The 20,745-nt window shown below is 51.8% G+C and overlaps 1 protein-coding gene across 1 annotated transcript in view; it reads left to right on the forward strand.

The window, feature by feature from the left end:
• The window catches only part of CLEC16A (C-type lectin domain containing 16A), a 210,612-nt gene that overhangs the window by 76,276 nt on the left and 113,591 nt on the right, over positions 1-20,745 (forward strand). The window contains 5 exon segments of the mRNA XM_032604590.1: positions 9,172-9,294; positions 13,039-13,148; positions 13,929-13,973; positions 16,593-16,643; positions 20,428-20,556. Of these exon segments, the coding sequence (XP_032460481.1) occupies positions 9,172-9,294; positions 13,039-13,148; positions 13,929-13,973; positions 16,593-16,643; positions 20,428-20,556 (458 nt within the window).

The following is a 20,745-nucleotide window of genomic DNA, read 5'->3' on the forward strand; positions in this document are numbered from 1 at the left end:
TTTAGCATATTTATGGATTTGTGTGAACACTGCTATAATCAGGTGTTACGTTGTAGTTCTATCAACCAAAAAATTCCCTCATGCTATTCCTTTTCAGTCATACCCTCTCCATACCAGTCATTGATTTTTAAACTTTTCTCCTTTTATAAAATATGAGTTTAATGCTGTACATTTTCCTCTAAGCACTGCTTTAGCTGCCTGCAGTAAATTTTGATATATGTGGTTTAATTTTTATTCAGTTTAAAATATTTTATAATTTCCCTTCTGATTTTTTTTGTCTATTCTATCATCTGTGTAATTTCTAGCTATATTTCTATTATTGATTTTTCTTTCTGGTTTGATTTTAGGTTATATTTGTTATATTGTCCCTTTTTTTTTTTTTTTGGCATGCCAGATTTATTTATTTATTTATTTATTTTGGCGGTACGCGGGCCTCTCACTGTTGTGGCCTCTCCCGTTGCGGAGCACAGGCTCCGGATGCGCAGGCTCAGCGGCCATGGCTCATGGGCCTAGCCGCTCCACGGCATGGTGGGATCTTCCCAGACCGGGGCACGAACCCAGTGTTCTCAACATTGGCAGGCAGACTCTCAACCACTGCGCCACCAGGGAAGCCCCCAGATATTTTTTGATTGGTTGACAGTTACTATGAATTTTATGTTGTTGGATGCTGAATTCTTGCTTCCTTTCAAGATTTTTGGGCTTTGTCCTGGGACAAGGTGAAGTTACTAGGAGTCGTTTAGGTCTTCTTAGGCGCTTGCTTTTAAGCTTGGTTGGTGCTAGTCCAGAACACCCTTTAGTCTCTGGCTCACTTGACCCCAGTACAGAGGCCGTCCCCTTCCAAGGGCTCTACTGGATGAGCCATGATTAGGTAGTCCTTCCACGCTGGCCACTGGGAATGTGAGCTCTTCTCAGCCCCGTGTGAGCTCCTGGGGTTGTTCCACCTGCCTCCTCCCAGCAGGCCTTTCCCTTTCCTCACCTGCATGCACAGGGCAGAACACAGCGGGAGCCTAAGAAGGAACCCTCTTGCCGATCTGTGCAGTTCCCCCGTCTCTGCTACTGTCTTATATCAATTCCAGCCACTTGGCCTCTCTGAACTGCAGACCCTGCCTTCTCACCTCAGAGAGACCGTGAGCTTTGTTTGGGTTTTCTCAGTCTGTGGTGAGGCCTGGAAACTTTCCAGACGGTGACCTGGAGCAATCACTGGGCACACTGCCTTAGTTTCTTCTCTCTCAGGATCACCCTCCTATGATGCCTCTTGTCTTGTCCAGTGTCTCATACCATTGTTTTAGATGGTTTGCCTTTCTTGGCTGGAAGCTGTAGCATTTAAAAAAGGAAGTTTTATCAAGGTATAATTGATAAACGGCGAACTGCACATATTTCAAGCGTACAATTTGATAAGTTTTGACACGTTTATACACCCATGAAACTATCACCACAGTCAAGTCAGTGTACGTGTCCATCACTCCAAAGTTTTCTCCTGCCCTTTGTCACCCCTCCGTCCCTCTCTTCTCCCACCCCTCTCCCTAGGCAACTCTGAAACTGCTCCCTGCCACTATAGCTTGGTTTGCACTTTCTAGACTTTTATGTAAATAAAATCATGTGATAAATACTCTTTTTTTGTATGGCTTCTTTCAATCTGCATAATTATTTTGAAGATTCGTCCATGTCGTTGTGTGTATCTGTGGTTCCTTTCTTCTTATGTTTGAGTAGTATTCCATGTGTAAATGTACCACAATTTGTTTACCCGTTCACCTGTGAACGGACGTTTGTGTTGTTTCCAGCTTTTGACCATTACAGACAAAGCTGCCGTGAACACTTGTATATAAGTCTTTGTATGGCCATGTATTTCCATTTTTTCTTGGACAAATGCTGAGGAATGGGATGACTGAATCATATGACAGGTGTGTGTGTGTTTGTTCTTAAGAAACTGTCAAACTATCTTGCAAAGCGAACGTGTGCTCTTACATCCCACCGCCAGTGCACGAGGGTTCTGTGTTCTGACACCCTCACCAGTGGGTGGCACGACCACCTTTTTTATTTCAGTCATTTTAATGGGTACATAGTGGTGTCGTATTGTGATTTTAATTTGCGTTCCCCTAACGACTAATGACGTTGAACAGCTTTTCAGTGCTTAGCCTGCCATCTTCTCATTTCCTTTGCCGTGTTTTAATGGATTGTCCATTTTCTTATTGTTGAGTTTTGAGAGTTCTTTATATTCTATATACAAGTCCTTTATCAGATGTGTTTTGCAAAGATTTCCTCCCAGTCTGTGGCTAGCCTTTTCATTTTCTTAGTAATACCTTTGGAAAAAGCAGACGCATTTAATTTCCATGAAGTTCCCATGACACTTTTTTATGCTTTTTGCTCTGCGTGTTTTCTCTCCCACTCTGGACCGCTGGGCCTCTGAAGGCAGAGACCGTGTCGCTCTCAACGGCCTCCTGCAGTACTCAGCTCGGCGCCCGACACCCGGTCAGCGCTCAGCCAAAGCTTGCTGACTGATTGCCTCTCAGCCGAGTGGCAGCTCCCCAGCGCTGCTCTCTTCCTGGCAGCCGGTGCTCGGTGCTCAGGGCCTCCGCAGGGAGGGTGCTGTGGGGGCGGTGGGATGCCCAGCTCCAGAGGGCCAGGGGTCACGTGGGTGAACACTTCGTCTTCCGGGGGGCTGGCTTTCTGAGCAGGCTTCCTTCCAGGAGCCCCGCCGTGTGCTGGGGAGTGGAGAAGTGGTGGCTGGCACGCCATGCTCCTTCGTCCATGATGTGGCCAGAGAGACGACCCTGCCGAGATCCTGCTGGGGAGCCCACCTCTCTTCCTAAAAGCGTGGGACTGTGTATTCGAGGGAATTTAATTCCTTCTTCCACTTCCTGCTAATGCTTTTCATTTATTTATTCATTCACCCTTCTGACAAGTATTTCTGAAGCCCTTCTTAGATGCCAGGCACTGTGGTTAATATTGAGAACACAGCAGTGAACCGAACAGAGATTCTCCTGGTGGTGAGTGTGGCTGCTGCGGAGGGAGCAAGGCGACAGTGGTGGAGGAGAAGGCAGCGTGACGAGTGTGATCTGTGATTGTGGAGGAAGCCAGGGGTGGTGGTGCAGGGGTCACCAGCTTGGGTGGTCAGGGAAGGCTTCTCTGAGGAACAGACATCAGAGCTGAGGCCTGAAGAACGGGAAAGAGTCAGTCGGCTCTGCAAAGATCTGAGGCAGGAGTGCTCCAGGCAAAGGGAACAGCCTGTGCAAAGTCCCTGAGGTGCAAAAGACCTTACAGGTTTGAGGAGCAGAAAGCAGGTCAAGGTGAGGCTGACCAGGTGGGCAGAGACCCGATCGTGAAGGGCCTTGAAGGCCACAGAAAGGAATTTAGATTTTATCCCAGGTGCAGTGGGAAACACCTAAAGAATTTTTAAGTAGAAGAGTGACATGGTCAGATGGAAATTTTTGGAAGATTACTCTGGCTGCTGGATGGAAAGTAGGTTAATGGGGGTGGGGGAGTGCGTTGCAAGGCAGGAAACTGGGAGGCTTGTGAGGAAGCTGTTGCAGTAGTCCAGGCAGGGGTAACGTAGACTGAATTATGGCCTATTGGCCACGGAGATGGAGAAAAATTGGAAAGTTTTACCATACATTTTGGAGCTACAGCCAGGACGAGCTGATGGACTGGATGTGGGGGGTGAGTGAAAGGGACACTGGGGCAGCTGTGTGTGGCCATTTATGAAGACAGGGAGACAAGGGCAGGAGTGGGGCCGGGGGCAGAGATTTCTGCTTGATTTGGGTGGGAGTGGGCACCACGGGAGGAGTCTGTGTGATGCCCAGGGCCCTGCCTCCTGCCACTGTGTGACTGGTGGTGCCATTTCCAGAACCAGCAAGTGTGGGCTATGAAGCAGGTTTGGAGAGGAAGCTGGCGAGTTCAAGTTCAGCACCCTGAGGCCCAGGTGCCTGGGGTACCCCCAGGGGAAACTGCCTAGCAGGGGGAGCTGCCGCTTGGTTTATGCTCCAGTCTGGCCTGCAAGCACAGGTCTGCGTTTGGTGACGGCGGCGGCGGCGGCGGCGGGTGGGTGGGTGCTGTTTTGGTTAGGCAGTAGGCGGTTAGCTGCACTTAACCTTCAGCCTCTCTTTTCCAGATCCGTGCCCTCTAAGCAGGGCCCCTAATGAAATGGTCTCTTTCTGATAGATTTTCCATCATAAGACAATTTTAACATAAAAGCAATGTTAATAAAAACCAAATGTTAGCTCGGGCTTTCCAGTAAATCATAATAGATTAGATGCTGCACCGAAATGAATATCGCACAGTGGAAAGGGTTGACCGGTTGGAGGAAGGCTCTCGCTGTGATTCGGTCGGGCCCTGTGATGAAGGCTGGTTCCTATCTGTAATAGCAGATGCAGCCCTCTCTCCTTTGTCGGGTCCGCAGGGCCCTGGCCCAGGGGAAGGGGAAGGGGGGTGAGTTTTGCAGCTTTGTCTTCCTAAAGGTTCCCCTGCTCCACCCACTAACCCTTCTACTCCCTGCCCCCTCCATTTATCATTGTTTACACAAGAGGAATCTTGGGCTTTTTGCTTTTTTTGTCTTGCTCAGAAGTTACTGGAACATGGATGAGAGGTATGGGAAAGGTTGAAAGGTAACAGGATAATAAAGGGAGGCTTTTGCTATGCGGAGAGTTGGCAAAATATCATTTTGGATCTCGACTGACACATAATCAGAACTGGAAGTACATTGGAAATTGGCCCAACATCTGGTTAGCTTTCGAAATAGTTGGTCTATAGTCTTCCAAAGCTGGCAATGCTTGTGTGATTCCAGCAAAGGAGACCAAAAGAAAGAAAAAAAAAAAATTTTTTTTAATTAATTAATTTATTTTTGGCTTCATTGCTGCGTGCAGGCTTTCTCTAGTTGCGGTGAGCGGGGGCCACTCTTCGTTGCAGTGTGCGGGCTTCTGGTTGTGGAGCATGGGCTCTAGGCACGCGGGCTTCAGTTCTTGCGGCACATGGGCTCAGTAGTTGTGGCTCGCAGGCCCTAGAGCACAGACTCAGTAGTTGTGGCACACAGGCTTAGTTGCTCCGCGGCATGTGGGATCTTCCCGGACCAGGGCTGAAACCCATGTCCCCTGCATTGGCAGGAGGATTCTTAACCTGCACCACCAGGGAAGTCCAAGAAAAAAAATTTTTGACTATTATTTTTACCTGGCACTACTGTGGTCTCTTTATGCAGGTTTGTCTGTCTACTTCTTTTTATGTAGCTTTGGTCTGGGTCTGTTCTACCCTTGTCCTGAATGAGGGTTTCCACTAAGGAGGAAGAATCTAGAACCCAGAGGGGAAGCTTAGGAGCTGGTTACTGACATCACGGAGCCACACCCTTCCCTTCTATTTGGGATTCTTTGAATTAGTTAGCTGGGAGTTTGGCCCCCACCAGTCCGCAGCCCAGTGCTTGTAGGGTGGGAGTGATGACAAGGGAGACCCGTTCTGACTCACTGGGGCAGAGCGGGATCTGACCCCAGTGGGGAGGGAACGAGGAAGCATGTGGTCTGCTGGAATCTGGACGTGCGAGCGCGGCTTCCCGGACCATGTGAAGTGCATCTGGGTTTCTCTGGAATTTGTCACTCGGCACTTAGGGGGTTGAAGCAAATAGGACAGTATATTATCTACAGTGTTTATTTCAGTCAGAGGGAAATGGCTGGCGAAGGAACTCGATCGGGTTTGCAACAAAACCTGCATCTCAGTGACTGGAAACCTGTGTGTGTGTGTGTGTGTGTGTGTGTGTGTGTGTGTGTGTGTGTGTGTGTGTGTGTCTATGTCTGTCTGTCTGCCTGTCCATCCATCCACCTGCACATGTGCCGTTTCCCTTTCACATGCATATCATTGTCATATTGTCACACTGACCTTGTTCATTCACAGCTGTGAGCCACTGTTTTGTTTGGACCCAGAAGAATGTCTTAGAGACAGTGGTGGGAAAAAGAGACGGGGAGGGAATGAGGCACCTGGCCGAGCAGGAACTTTGGGGAAAGAGTGGAGATGCCCAGAGGGGTTCTTTACAAAGTTTTGCCATGTGTTGTGTGGAATGGACCCTGCTCTCTGCCTCCCCTTGGTTGGTGGTAAAATCTACTGCACATAGGATGCATTGCAACATGGAGTCTGTTTTGGGAAAGTGCTGGAAGCAGGGAGATCACCTTGAGTGGCCAGGGGGATGGAGGCTGCTCTAGAGTTGGCCATGACAACCAGATCATGTCACCTGCTAGCTGCCCTCCAGGGGTCCTGGCATCCAAGCCATGTCTGTCCCTCCCCTAGCTTCTGCCTCATCACTTCCACCCAAAGCCCCGATCCCACTCTCCCCGAGCTCTACCATACTCCCTGCCCTGCCCCTTGGCCTGGCAAGTCCTGGTAGTCCCTGAGCAGCTCATCCTTCAGAATCCAACCTAGCTGCTCGTCCCCTGCACTCCCCACAGACAGTTCAGCATGCCTTCTTTGGACCTTCTAGAATAGTTTGACGTTAGCTTTGGTTAGCTTGTTTTCCTTTCTGTCCTTTTGTTCTTTCATTCTTTCTTTCCTCTTATAACACAGCTGATATAGAACTACATTAAGCCACGTTCAAAGTAAAAATTCCCATCAGTGCAAGGTAACGACAGGTAACTATTGAACGTGACCAAGTGCTGCTTCTTACTGCGTCCTGACAGCAACCCTGGGACGGGCAGTTTCTGTAATTATTCCCATTAAACATGTAAGGAGGCTGAGAGTCCAAGAGGTAAGTATCAAAACAAAATTCTTCCAGCACCTGGCACCTGGCTCTTTCCCCTTCCATCCCGGCCACAGAGCAGCAAGAACCCTGGGAGAGAACGGGCCCAAGGGCATGAGGAGGCCTTGCGGGGTGGGCGGTTGCTTTTGTCAGACCAGAGGGCAGTCCCCTCTCAAACTGTTGCTGTGGTCAGCTCACCACACAGGGGGTGCCACCCCCTCCCCAGCTGGATCCTGTCCATCTCCGGAATCAACCTAGTTCTAACTGTGCCTCTAACGTGGTCTGTGACCTTGGGGACGTGACTTAACATCTCTGGGCCTTAATTTCCTCACTAGAGGAAGAGGTTGCATTGGAATCTGGTCCTGTGATGTCTTGAGGTTTTTCAGTCCCCCTGGTTCCGCCGCTTCACGGAGGGTGGAGCTACCAGCCGAGGAAGGTCAGGATAACCTTGGCAGGTTTTTCTTCCTGTTGAGAGAAGATTTTGCCACAGATTTCCTCATTTTTGACAAATTCTAAGGGAGTCAGGGCAGTAATAGGCAAGAGACAAAAAAGGGAACTCGCCGTGGAAATTCAAGGGCTGCTCCGAGTCTGCCTCCCAGGCCCTCACGGCTGCCGCTGCGTTCCCGGGGGAGCCAAAAGCTGGCTCCGTCTTCTTTGAAGTGGGATGACGGGTTGGGGGTCATGGAAGTGGGTGATGTGCCGGGCAGGCCGGGGAGCCATTGTTTTCCCCAAAACTGCTGCTTACAGCTCCCAGAGGGCCAAGAACGAAAGGGTAGAGAGAGATTCACACGGTGTTGACATTTCTGGAAAAAAGCAAATGGTAGAAAGAGTCAGTTGATGTCCTTCTTGCCATTTAATAAACCAGAATGCTTCAGAGTTAGGCATTTAGCATCAAAACGAGATACAGAATCCACAAATCAAATTTTCATCACAATCAAATTTTTGGATGAAGCCACATCGGTGCGGTGTGAGAGGGGGACCTGCTTACCTCCAGCCCTCGGGCTGCCTCCACCCGTGTCATCTCCTTGGCATGACTTAGCCTCCGGTTCGGAGTTGGAAGGAATTCAGTAGCGCAAGATATATTGTTATGCTTTATTATGTCAACGTGTGAGTGTGGGAGTTACTTAGAATCCAATCAGCTCCTCACTGCTATCCTCCAGTATTTTGTCAGGGTTCTAAATGAAGCATCATCTAGTACTCAAGGGGCCGTATTTCAAGAGTTCCCAGAAGTGCCACCATCCCCCCTTTTGTAGAATAACAGGAAAAGACGTGCTTCAGGCACAAACAATCCTTCCAGCTCCCCAGGCGTGGAGCAAGTAAAATGTTTGTTTCTGCGAGCTTTTCTGCAAGCCTAGTTTTCCAGAGCTGGGCTTGGCGAGAGGAGAGGGATTTGGAGCACTGCCCGTCTCACACCTGGCCTGGCGAAGTGACCCCAGCGGGGTCGTCCTGTCGCCCTGGCCCCCAGGTCCTGCTTTAGGAAAAGTGATGCTCGGTTCACTTAGACTCTGAGTGCGCCCTCTCTCCTTTCCCAAGCCCCCCACCCCACCCCCACCCCCATCTCATCTTTGTCATTGAAATGCTGTTAGATTTCCCTGGAGGAAAAGTGATTCCTCTGCCCCTTAAACGTAGCCCCATAGATCCGCTCTTGCGCCTTTCTGTGAGCCCAGCACGGGGCTGCCGCCTCTGTGTCTCCCACGCGGGGTCCCAGCTCTCCAGTTTGGTGTTAAGAGCAGGAGATGCAATTGGTGGGCACGATTGTAGGTTCCTTTCTGTCTGGTCTGTTTCCCCCATTGTGGGACGGGTCTCACACAGGGATGTCCCCGGGGGGTGGGCAGACCAGCCCCGAAACGGCAGCAAACCCCACAGTGCCAGAGTTTCTCCTTTTCCCACCCCCTTCCCGCTCCTCTGACTGTGCCCAGGAGCATGTCACAGTTGGGCTAGTGTAACCTCAGCACCTTTCACGTACCTGCCGATCGCCCTTCCTAATTCAGAGCAGGCCTCGGGCCACAGTGAGTAGCCAGTCAACAGTCTTTGGCTGAAACGTAAAAACCTTGTTGCTGTTGGTGTTGCAGCCATGCTGATTTCCCGTTTGCAAGTAGTGTTAGAAAATGTATGTTTTAGGGAATTCCCTGGTGGTCCAGTGGTTAGGACTCGGCGCTTTCACTGCCGAGGGCCTGGGTTCAATCTCTGGTCGGGAACTAAGGTCCCTCAAGCTGAGCGGCGTGGCCAAAAAAAGAAAAGAAAAGAAAAGAAAATATATGTTTTAATATATTTACTTAAGTTCCAGTTCCAGAAAACTCTGAGGTGAGTCATAGTACAGGCAGCACCCGGTCATGGCAGGAATCACAAAGACGGACCGTGGACGGCCGAGGTTGAGGAAGACCCGCTCGAAGGGGCCTTTCAGGACACGGAGGGCACTCGGTATGGCAGCTGCGCTTACAGCCGGCCCCTTCCCTCCGTTCCAGGCATGGATCCTGAGAAACTCGAGCGGATCCAGCTGCCGGTGCCCACTGCGGCCGAGAAGACGACCTACAACCACCTACTGGCGGAAAGACTCATCAGGATCATGAACAACGCAGCCCAGCCAGGTGCCCGGGCGTGCAGGCGGTTCCCAGGGTTGGTAGAGTTACGGGGACCAGGCCCCACACTGGCACCAGGAGCCCTGGCTTCTAGATCTGGCCCTGCTGGGAATCCAGGCAGACCTCAGCCATTCCCCTGCCACATACCCCCATGTCCTGGGCCACCCGGACCCCTCCCGTCCGGCTGTGTCTTCGTCTCGAGGTCTCCTCCTCTTTCCTTCCCCCATGGTGTTTGTGCCAGACCCTCTCTTTCTTCTCCTTCCATACTCAACCCTGCTTTGGTCAGTTTTGCCTGTGTCTGCAACCCTCCTCTTGGGGTGGCCCAAGGCCACATTTGAGCATGAACTAGGCTGAGAGTATGAGTGAGGGGGAAGGTTGATAATACGAGAAGTGCCCAGTGTCTGGCACGTGTCAGCCTAGTTCTGAGGTCTTGGCCAGCACCGACCTTTAACCACATTAGGGGCTAGAAAGAGCAAGTGGAATGAACTAGCACAGTGGTTCTCAGCTGGGGGCAGCTTTGTCCCCAGGGGACATCTGTCAATGTCCAGGGACATTTTTGGTGGTCACAACTTGGGGAGGGGTTGCTACTGGCATCTGGTAAGCAGAGGCCAGGATGCTGGTAAACATCCTACAGTGCACAGGACAGGCCCCCACAGCAAAGGATTATCTGGCCCCAAATGTCAATGGTGCTGAGGCTGAGAAACCCTAATTGCAAGGCAGGCAGAGAGGCCATCGGGGCGTGAGTGAGTGCGCAGGGAAGGGCCGGACGGAGATGCAGCCTGGTGGAGAGAGAACCGCTGGGCTGAGTGATCAGGAGCAGTCCAGGGGGTGGCCCCAGTCAGGCTCAGGAGAAGGGCAGGCGTCCAGGGTTGGGACTGCAGATGAGGACCTCAGAGTCAAGGGGGGAGGTGGCCAGAAGCACAGTGTGACCGCTGCGGAGTGAGTGCAGGGGCTTGGAGAACCAGGTCCAGGGCCTAAAGGGTATCAGTAAACTCAACAAATGTTTATTGAGTGCCTCCTGCGTGCCAGCCTCTGTATGCGAGGGACGAGGGTATAGGAAGTAGGGGACAGACGTGGATCCTGTACTCCAGGAGCCACGGCTGGGGGTCTATGGAATCTAGACCTCAATGTGGGGTCAGGGCCAGAACTAACACTGTGGGGCTCACAGATGGGGTTTTTTGTTGTTTTGGTTTTTTTGCGGTATGTGGGCCTCTCACTGTTATGGCCTCTCACGTTGCGGAGCACAGGCTCCGGATGCGCAGGCTCAGTGGCCATGGCTCACGGGCCTAGTCGCTCCTTGGCATGTGGGATCTTCCCGGACCGGGGCACGAACCCGTGTCCCCTGCATCGGCAGGCGGACTCTCAACCACTGCGCCACCAGGGAAGCCCTCACAGATGGTTTTAGTCACAGGAGAGGAGAGAGGCGTGTGTAGGACTGAGCTCTGGGCCACTACCGATCTCTGAAGGTGATATAGAGGGGGAGCCAGCTCCAGAGCCTAGGCCAGGCCCCACATGGGAGGGGGAGGGCCAGGAGGAAGGTGTCCTGGGTGGCAAGAAAGATGTGGGTGGCTCAGGACCAAGGGGCGCTCGCTGGAGTCAGTTTCCACGGGAGGTCTAGTTGGGGGAGGCGGAGCACGTTCCTGAGGATGGTGGCCCCAGACCGGTTGGCAGGAGCTGTGTAGCTGGACGGGCCTCGGTGATGGGGAAGGTAGAGCGTGGCCTGGGTGCTGGGGAGGAGCGTCCACGGTGGGGAGGATCGGCAGGCCCCCTGAGGACGGTGTATTTCTGAAGAGAAGAGGTTGGGGCAGCTCAGAGGGACAATCTGGAAGCTTCTATGAGGCCTCAGGAGTTTGCTGCTCCCTCTGTTCCCCTGGAGAGATGGACCAGCAGGAGGAATAGTCAGCAACTTGGCAGGAACTTGCAAAGGAAGAAGGGTCTTGGTGGAAAATCACCATCCGCTTGCCTGGAGGCAGCAGGAGGGGTGTTTCTGACCTTGGCCCACAGCGCAGCTCCGTGGAGGGGCAGGCGGGAGTGAGACTGTGCTCCGGAGAACTTCTGAGCTTGGAGGAGGGCGGGGGGCGGGTGGGGGGACACTGCCGGGCCTGGGCCGCGGTGCAAAAGTGGTGGTGGGGCTGGGACGGGGAGAACGGCCGAGCTGAGACTAACCAGCCTCTGCCCGGGTGGCCCCTGGAGTTGTGTCGTGCTTAGGAAGGCCTGGTTTTGCTCGTATGTAACCAGTTCATTTTTGGGCAAACAGATTCCCTCTTCTCACCTGTTTGCTGCCCTACCCCCACCCCTGCCCTAACACACACACACACACACACACACACACACACACACACACACACACACGCATGCGTGCGCGCAGTGTTAAGGGCCAGCCAGGGAGGTGTGCAGCGGTGTGTCTGCCTTGAGTTTTTCCCCAGTGGTCCATCCTGGTCCCTGTTGTTTCCAAGACCTCGGAGATGTGGCCTAGAAACTACCCCCTCTCCTGGCCCCTCCTTCCACGTGGAGGCCTCTCCCCAGAAATGAGATTAAAGACTCAGGGGGAGTTTGCTAAGAGCAGAATGCCCTTCAGTCAGGCGGTCACGGGTGCTTTCTAGGGATGATGCCAGATGTGGGTTTTGGCATTCAGTGCACCCGGAGTCCACCACAGCCCAGGGTGAGACTTGGGACAAGCCACTTCACTTTTCTAAACCTCAGCCTTTAGAGAACCCATTGCAGTGGGGTTTTAGAGAGACTCCTTGAGGGAGCGTCTCTAAAGCACCCAGACCATGCCTGGCTCACAGCAGGACAGCAGGTTGTGTCAGTCAGAACTTGGTTGCAGTTGACAGAAACCCAGCTGAGCCTCGCTGAGACAATACAAACAAACAAACAAGACTGTTGGCTTGCATGACTTCAAGTCTGTTGGGCCCTGGCTTGAGGCACAGCTGAATCCGGGGCTCAAACAATGTTTTCAAGCCTGTCTTTGGGCTCTGTGGCCTTCTGCCTTGGCCAGATGACTGCCTGCAGCTCCCGCCACCTGTCTCTGTTGGGCTCTAGACTTGCTGTAGCAGAGACGCTGGGCAGCCTGGTGGAAGGGAGGACTCAGGGCTCAGTTTGTAGAACACGCTGGTGAGGTGACCACTGCGGACTATAGTGCTTGGGCCATCAGGGCCCCACCGCTGTCCCTGTCCTCTCCGCAGCCCAGCACGAGGAGAGGGTCTTGAGCCCGGTGGTTCCAGTAAGTTGTGGAACTGAGCCTTACTGACTGTGACTGGCTCCCTTGCTCACCCCCTACCCAGTCACTGTGACCAGGGGGCTGGATGGCCCTGACCAGCCTGGGGGATGTGCCCACCCCTGGGACAGGGGAAGCAGGACCAGCTCCACCCAAATCACATGACCGAGAGCAGGGCTGGTGGATCTCCAAGGGAAACTGGGGGTGCTTGTCCCTGAAGAAAGGGAAGGAATGCTGGACAAGCAAAGTGACCGCAGATGGCCACTTTCTAGGCCTTCAATAATAAGTAGTTACCCATTTTTCCTCCCTCCTCTCCCCCTATAAGGGGACTTTGGGTAGCATTTGGTACAGGCGGTTTTGATGAGAACATTCAATTGTAATTGATTGGGAAGGAGGTTGGCACATGGGGGCTCCCTCTGTACCCCCACTGGATGTCGGGGGACCTGTCAGCTGACCTCCAAGTCAGGAAGGCAAGAGACTGCCTGTGAGGGCATGCAGCCCGGGGTACGCGCGGCTGACCCCGGTGTGCTCTGCAGATGGCAAGATCCGGTTGGCGACGCTGGAGCTGAGCTGCCTGCTCCTAAAGCAGCAAGTCGTGACCAGCACGGGCTGTATCATAAAGGACGTACACCTGGCCTGCCTGGAGGTGAGGCCCCCTTCCTCCAGCACCCGTGCCCCAGGGGAGGGTAGGAGGAGGTCGAGGGAAGCTGCTGCATCCAGACCGCAGCCCGGTCCGCAGCACCACTGCGAGGAAGCTGGGCCCCAGACCCCTGCCGCCCCCTGTACCCACTTGCTCCCACGGACCTGCCCTTCCACTGAGATGGGCCCGAGAAGCCCACTTACTAGTGAGTTTTAGTAGTTCTCTTGTATTTGGCTCTGTATTTGTCTCCGGGATTTTTTTCTTTTTATATTATGAAAGTTTTATATGTGTACAGATACACATTTATTTATTTATGGTTTATCGTGCTACTATGTTCATTCATTGTTTTAAATAGCTTTCATTGTCTTCCCTCTTATTTTCCATGTTTATTTTAGAAAGTTTAGAAACTACAAAGAGGTAAAAGGTAATGATAGTTGACACTTCGGTGTGTGTCTTTCCAGATACCACATACACTCACACACACGTTTACAAGTGAATTTTTCTTTTTATAAAAACAGAGTTATCAAGGCCATGTTGTAGAACCCGTTTCTCTCATGTAACTGTGTATCAACAGCTTTCCATGTCATCACATTGAATCGTCTGTCCTTTGCCCATTTTTATTTTGAGCTCCTTCTCCCCCACCCCCTTACGAAGAACCACTTTATAGATTAAGATTATTAGCCCAGCGTCTGTCTTATATAGACTCAGACTTTAGAATTTGTGATTTACCCAACTCACTTGCCTCCATGAGACCTGCCCCCTCACACCCTCCCTCTCTTTTAACAGGGAGCCCGAGAAGAAAGTGTCCACCTGGTGCGGCATTTCTATAAGGTAAACTGCCGGAACTCGGGTACAGCAGTGTGTGTGTGTGTCGTATAAGTCAAGACTGTAGCGTCTTCAGTGATTTCTTACACCCTATGGGTCCTGAGTAAAAATGTTCAATTTCATCCTCTCCGGAGCAGTGGTCTCTGCACTTTTCTGTCCATGCTCTTGTATCAGCAACTTTTGAGGACTCACCCCTAGTATGGGACTGTTTATTTATCAATTATATATGAATTTGCTTATTGATGAATTTACATGTAAATGATGAATTATATACAGATAGTCATATGACTAAATAATACATATGAGCTTATGTGTTCATGAATTACATGTGCTTATACATACAAAATTACTGAATTACATATGAGTTTATAAGTTATATGCATGCGTATTATTTATATACATGTACAGGCAGACCTCAGAGATACTGTGGGTTTGGTTCCAGATCACCACAATAGAGCAAATGTCACAATAAAGAGAGTCACGCAAACGTTTTGGTTTCCCAGCGCTAATCAAAGTTAGGCTTACACTGTACTGTGGTCTGCTAAGTGTGTGATAGCATGGTGTCTAAAAAAAGAGTACATACCTTAATTAAAAATACTTTATTGCTAAAACATGCTAACTGTCATCTGACAACACAGGGTTGCCATGGACTTTCAATTTGTAAAAGAAATTCAGTGTCTGTGAAGCAGTAAAGCAAAGTGCAATAAAATGAAGTGTGCCCGTTTGCACACACAGGCTCCAAACATTTATCCTGAATGTAGTGAGAGCTGGTCAAGGACCACCATAACTTAAAGTATTTGCAAAACTTGTAGATCTGTCTTCAGTTTCCAGATGATTCCTTTTAAGATACTGCATTGTGATGTTTTTGCTTACCTCTTTTCTTAAGGCAGAATATAGCCTTAGGCAAGGCTCATCACTTGTCAGCAACAGTGGATAATCCATATGCCAAGCAGTCTTAGTTTCTGACTCTTTGGCCTCCACATCAGATCTCTCCAGATCCAGTGAGTGGTGGTTTCCCCTTGTACTCTGGCTGATGAAGAGATCCTCCCTGGAGGAGGAAAGGCATCGGCCGCGCCCTCTTCTCATTCACTTGCGCTGTTATTCATTGTTTGTAGTCACAGCAGTTTAGCTGTGAACTGGATACACATATGAACGGGAATGTTTTTCTTTGTAAGAAGCTTTTTAAGCCACCGCCCATTATTGTCAGTGTTCGTTGCGATAAAACCAGGTCATGTAATCTGGAAGTGTACCTTGCCGCGATCAGATGACGCCATGCAGCAGCTGCAGTACGGTGGACATGCCCAGACGAGGGTGGCACCACCGTGGGCCCCACGCACTGGGGCAGAAATCCCAGTCTCCCCTTAGACCGGCCCAAACCACACTTGGCCTTGAAGTGAGGATACGAGTCCTCGGCAGAGGCATCTTTGAAGCTCTTTCCGGTATAACTGCTCTTAGTTTATTCCCCTGCCCCCCACCCCCACCCTGGCCCCCAAAAAGCTTCTGGATTGCAAAAACAGGAAAACATATAGGTAGGCATCTTCCCAGAGGATTTTTCCTTCTCACTGACAAAAGGAGAACTGTATTTGAATTGCAGCTCCCTTCTCCCAACCCACATTTTTCTCTCTTGTATCCTAAAAGGTTTGCGCCCTAAGTACAGTATCTCACAAGCTTATGGATATTCTCAAGGGTTGCTATTTCTGTGGTTATTGCATGGTTCTCACACCACACAAGAACTTTCAAGTTTACCTGTGGTTCTGATCACTGGAAAAACATATAGAGGACCTATTGCTTTTCCCACCCCCAACTGTGTGTGGGGTGGGGGGGGCGGGGAGGGCGCTTAGGAGACAGGCCAGGTCTAACAGCCCTGACAGGCTCAGCCAAGTCTCCCCTGCCCTCCCCCGCTGCAGGCCTATCCAGGGTGGTCATAATGACTTGTGTGCATCAACTCATTTTGTCTTCCTATTGCACAGACCTGGGCTCTCATCCCAGTCTTGCGGTGAAACAAAGAGAGGCTCCAAGAGGTACGGCTGAGATTGGCCCCTGGTCTATGTGTCTCACAGCCAATTCCTCCCCGCCACCCTGTTCTGGGAGGGACCTCCGGGGCAGAGTCATCAGGGCTGCAGGAACTCCAAAACCCCAAAGGCGCACCTCAAAAACAAATGGAACAAGCCGTATAATTTTAGAGTTAAGCATATTTAATCATACTCTTCCTTTCAGAGGTGTGGATCCTCATAGCTTTAACATGACAACTTAACCGAGATTCTTCTTTTCTCCAACCATTCTCAGCAAGCAGATGGCCTTAAATACTTGAAACGTTAACCCTTTTTATATTTTAATTATATATGAAGTTATTTTTGTTGTTTTTAATTAACTGCCTTGACACTAGAAATCTAACTACACATGCTTGAAAAAAAGGAGAAAAACGTTGAGGTTCCATTTGATATTTGGGCTTTCTTTTGGGTGTGTGTGTTCTTATTCACGTGTGTATTTCACTTCCTGGTGATTTACCAGAACTCCCTAATAAGAAACAGATGGCCCCAAAAGCCTGAAACTGGAGTTTATAATACTTTGTTGTTTATGGGGAAAAAATGTGCATAACCTTCTCTTTCCTTCCTTTCTTTTTAGGGAGAAGAAATCTTTTTGGACATGTTTGAAGATGAGTACAGGAGCATGACGGTGAGTGAGGGGCCAGACGCGCTTGTGGGTATGCAAAGCTTGTCCTGCCGAACCAGGGGAGAACTCAGGGGAGAACTCGTCTCATTAGGAGCTTTCCATCCAAATGACAGAGACTGGTGGGGAAGTGCATTGAAAACAGTGCCTTTTGATCCCCACCAGTGAAACTTCAGATGACATTCACTCCCCCTAAGTTGGGGTGAGTCATAAGATGGTTCAGAAAGATTCACTTTGGCATGAATAGTATTTGATTGAGGACTTAGTCCGTGTCAGGTGAGTACAGCATGTCGTACATGTGAAATCTCTTAATCCCCACGTCAGCCTGATGGGAGTCACTGCTATCATTATCCTGCTTTTGCCGATAAGGAAATAAGAGAGAGCTTGAGGGAGGTGCCCACGTGTGCCCAGCCATCGAGGAGCAGAGCCGTCACCTCCCAGTGTCCTGCCCTGCTCTGCATATTGCGCTGCCTCCTTCTTCTCTGTGCCGCCAGAATGCCCCACACCTGGCTTTTCCTTGAACCTGCAGTGCCAGCCCGGGGTCTCCCCTGTCTTGTTCTCTGTGCCGCCAGAATGCCCCGCACCTGGCTTTTCCTTGAACCTGCAGTGCCAGCCCGGGGTCTCCCCTGTCTTGTTCTCTGTGCCGCCAGAATGCCCCGCACCTGGCTTTTCCTTGAACCTGCAGTGCCAGCCCGGGGTCTCCCCTGTCTTGTTCTCTGTGCCGCCAGAATGCCCCGCACCTGGCTTTTCCTTGAACCTGCAGTGCCAGCCCGGGGTCTCCCCTGTCTTGTTCTCTGTGCCGCCAGAATGCCCCGCACCTGGCTTTTCCTTGAACCTGCAGTGCCAGCCCGGGGTCTCCCCTGTCTTGTTCTCTGTGCCGCCAGAATGCCCCGCACCTGGCTTTTCCTTGAACCTGCAGTGCCAGCCCGGGGTCTCCCCTGTCTTGTTCTCTGTGCCGCCAGAATGCCCCGCACCTGGCTTTTCCTTGAACCTGCAGTGCCAGCCCGGGGTCTCCCCTGTCTTGTTCTCTGTGCCGCCAGAATGCCCCGCACCTGGCTTTTCCTTGAACCTGCAGTGCCAGCCCGGGGTCTCCCCTGTCTTGTTCTCTGTGCCGCCAGAATGCCCCGCACCTGGCTTTTCCTTGAACCTGCAGTGCCAGCCCGGGGTCTCCCCTGTCTTGTTCTCTGTGCCGCCAGAATGCCCCGCACCTGGCTTTTCCTTGAACCTGCAGTGCCAGCCCGGGGTCTCCCCTGTCTTGCAGAAGATTGCAGTTTGCTCTGTTTTGTTCATTCGCCTCTGCGTCCCCAGCACCTGCCCCTTAGTTGACACTCAGTAACTAGATGATAAATCGCCCTTTTCACGGACAAAAGAGTGAAGTGATTCGGGAACTTTACAATAAACCCAAGGGTTTAAAATGTCAAAAAGAAAAAGGCAGCGTGTGCTGTGTGGCTCCCTGGCTCCCTGGCCCGTCTCTGGGCGTCTGGATGGCTGGGCCCTCACCACATCCTCGCTCACAGCACATCTGAGGCCTCGCGGAGCCTTTTCAAGGGAAAAGTGTAAATTGGTATAATTCACCTCCAGAAATGCCCCAGCAGTGACCAGGCCTCCTCTCGGTGCTATGTGAGCCGCCCGTGTGTGCCTCACACCTTTGATGGCCACACCCCATTATCCCCTCGACCCCCCCCAAAGAATGTCTCAGTCTTCTACTCTTTGGACCAGGAATTGGAGTGGAGTGGAGTCAGTGGTCAGCTGCTGTCTTATGTTATGCCCATGACGTCCCCTTCCACAATGTAATTCTCCAGAGGTTTGGCTTCTTGTTTGGAAACGTAAGGCTCGTGTGTCACTTGACAGCACAGTAAAGCTTGGGCTCCTAAACCCCTGCACAGTTTCTGCTTTTGCTACTTACTAACTGGAACCCTGAGCGGGTTGCTTACTTCTGAGCCTGGATTTTTCCATCTGTAAAATGGGGCCCAGACCACACAGCTTTCCAGGCTGGTTGTGAAATACCTAAGGGCTGCCTCCTATAGAGGTTCAGCACCACAGATATTCGGTTCCCCTCCCTCCTGCCCTAGGGAGCTTCCTGGGTTTTGTTTGTTTGTCTCAGTGACACATTTATTGCATGTTTTGCACAAAGCCTGGCACTCTAGGGAAGGAACAGCTGACGTATACCCAGCACCCGTATCTGAGTTGTTAGCTCAGACTTAAGGAAATCAGCACTAAGCTCAGCGAAGTTGGGACAGCCTCTCGGGTGCTGCCAAAGCCAGGCCTTCACTTCTGACCCTTCACTGTTTCTCCTGTCACCTCTTGCTTCATGCAGAGGCATAATGGGCAGGAGTCCTAGAGGGGGCTTGTCGGAGGTGGTTGAGAGCCGAGTGGTGGAGAGGAGGGAGCTGCGAGGGAGCCGAAGGCAGGCCTGGAAGGCCCTGCGGGAAGGCTGGAACCCCAGGTGCCCCGGAGACAGGGCTCTGCCACCCCTACTCTGGCGTAAAGGAATAGCGACGGTAGACCTCAGCCCTTTGGAGGAAGGCTTCACGGGTCCAAAATAAGAAGGTAGGCAGCACGTGCGAAGGGGCTCCCTGTTCACCAGGTCTCTGGACGGCCGGACCCTCTCCACAGCTCTGCCTTGTTTAGTCAGCTTTATGTTACAGGAGGGAAAAAACTGTGATATGATTGAAGCCCACTTTCTAAAAGAGACACGAAAAAGCTCACGATGCTTAAAGGAGTAAAATGAATTCTATAGAATATTTACCTTTGTGAAAGGTCATTCCTTTATGATGGTAAATGAAGTGTCAGTGTCCAACAACACGTGCAATTAAGGGGTCAGTACTGACGCAACAAAGTTCCAGGAGGGGAGGTGATGTTAGCATGTGTCTTGGTAATCGGAGAAGGCTTCCTGGAGGCGGTGTGGAAGGAGGCAGACAGCTCTGCTCCTCTGGCCCAGTGGCTGTAGGCACGCGCCCTCCCTCCGAGCTCAGCGATCCCCTCCGTAGTATGGGACAGCCCCGGCACCCGCCCAGTAGGAGGTGAGCCCTGCGGGGGCCTGGCGAGTAGTAGGTGCTTAATAAGTGACTTGGTTCTGTTACCCCAGGTAAGAAGCCAGGGGGGCAAGGAAGGAAGGGGGAATGCGGGTTGTGTTGTGGAAATCATAGTGGGTCTGGAGCCGGGCAGGCCTGGGTCCGTGTCATGGTTCTGCCACCAGCCGGCTGAGTGCGCCCACATCCATTCCTCGGCTTCCCCAAGCCTCCGTTTTCTCGGTAAGTTCAGCAGCCTTCCTGCTGGGGTTGTTGGGAGGCTTGGACAGGGCCTACGCGCAAAGCCGCTAGTTCTCTGCCTGCCTCACAGTCAGGTCCCCTTAAACGGGGGCCACGTCACTACATCTGCTGTCATCGTATTGGAAGTGCCAGCGATGGAGGCGGGCAGCAGTCAGGCTTCCGCACACAGGGCAGACCACCCTAAAGGGACCACCGTAAAGGGCTGGCCTCCTTACTGAGGCCCCTCTCCCTGCTGCGGGGAGGGGAACAAGAGGGTGAGAAAGAAGAGCTTTTCACAGCAGGGAGGCAGCTTCTCCAGAGTGTCTGAGCTGTCACTGCAGGTGAGGGGACATCTGCAACTTCAAAAACAACAAGGCACATCTCTCACATCTCAGCATCTGGCTGCCTCGAGGCTTCACTCAGTCTGAATCTCGGTTGATGTGCTCTTTAATATGTGCAGATGGAGGTGAGAGGCCAGTGTCACCTGCCCCAGCACCTTCCTCCCTTCAGTGAGCTTCCCTTCGATGTCTGTCTTCTAGATGAAGCCCATGAATGTGGAATATCTCATGATGGACGCCTCCATCCTGCTACCCCCTACGGGCACGCCGCTGACGGGCATTGACTTTGTGAAGCGGCTGCCATGTGGTGACGTGGAGAAGACCCGGCGGGTGAGTGGGCGCTGGACTCAGCCTCTCCTTGGCTGCTGCCTTCCAGGAGCACCTCCGGAGTGGGGGGAGGAGGGTTCCCGACCACATCCAGACCTGCCTTCAAACACGCCTTCAGAAGAGCCAGAGCTCCTCCCTCGCACCCCGCCACCAGACCTAACTTCCCCAGGCACGCTGCTCTTTGTTAAAGCA

Source organism: Phocoena sinus, chromosome 15 (assembly GCF_008692025.1).
Source record: "Phocoena sinus isolate mPhoSin1 chromosome 15, mPhoSin1.pri, whole genome shotgun sequence".
NCBI lineage: Eukaryota > Metazoa > Chordata > Mammalia > Artiodactyla > Phocoenidae > Phocoena > Phocoena sinus.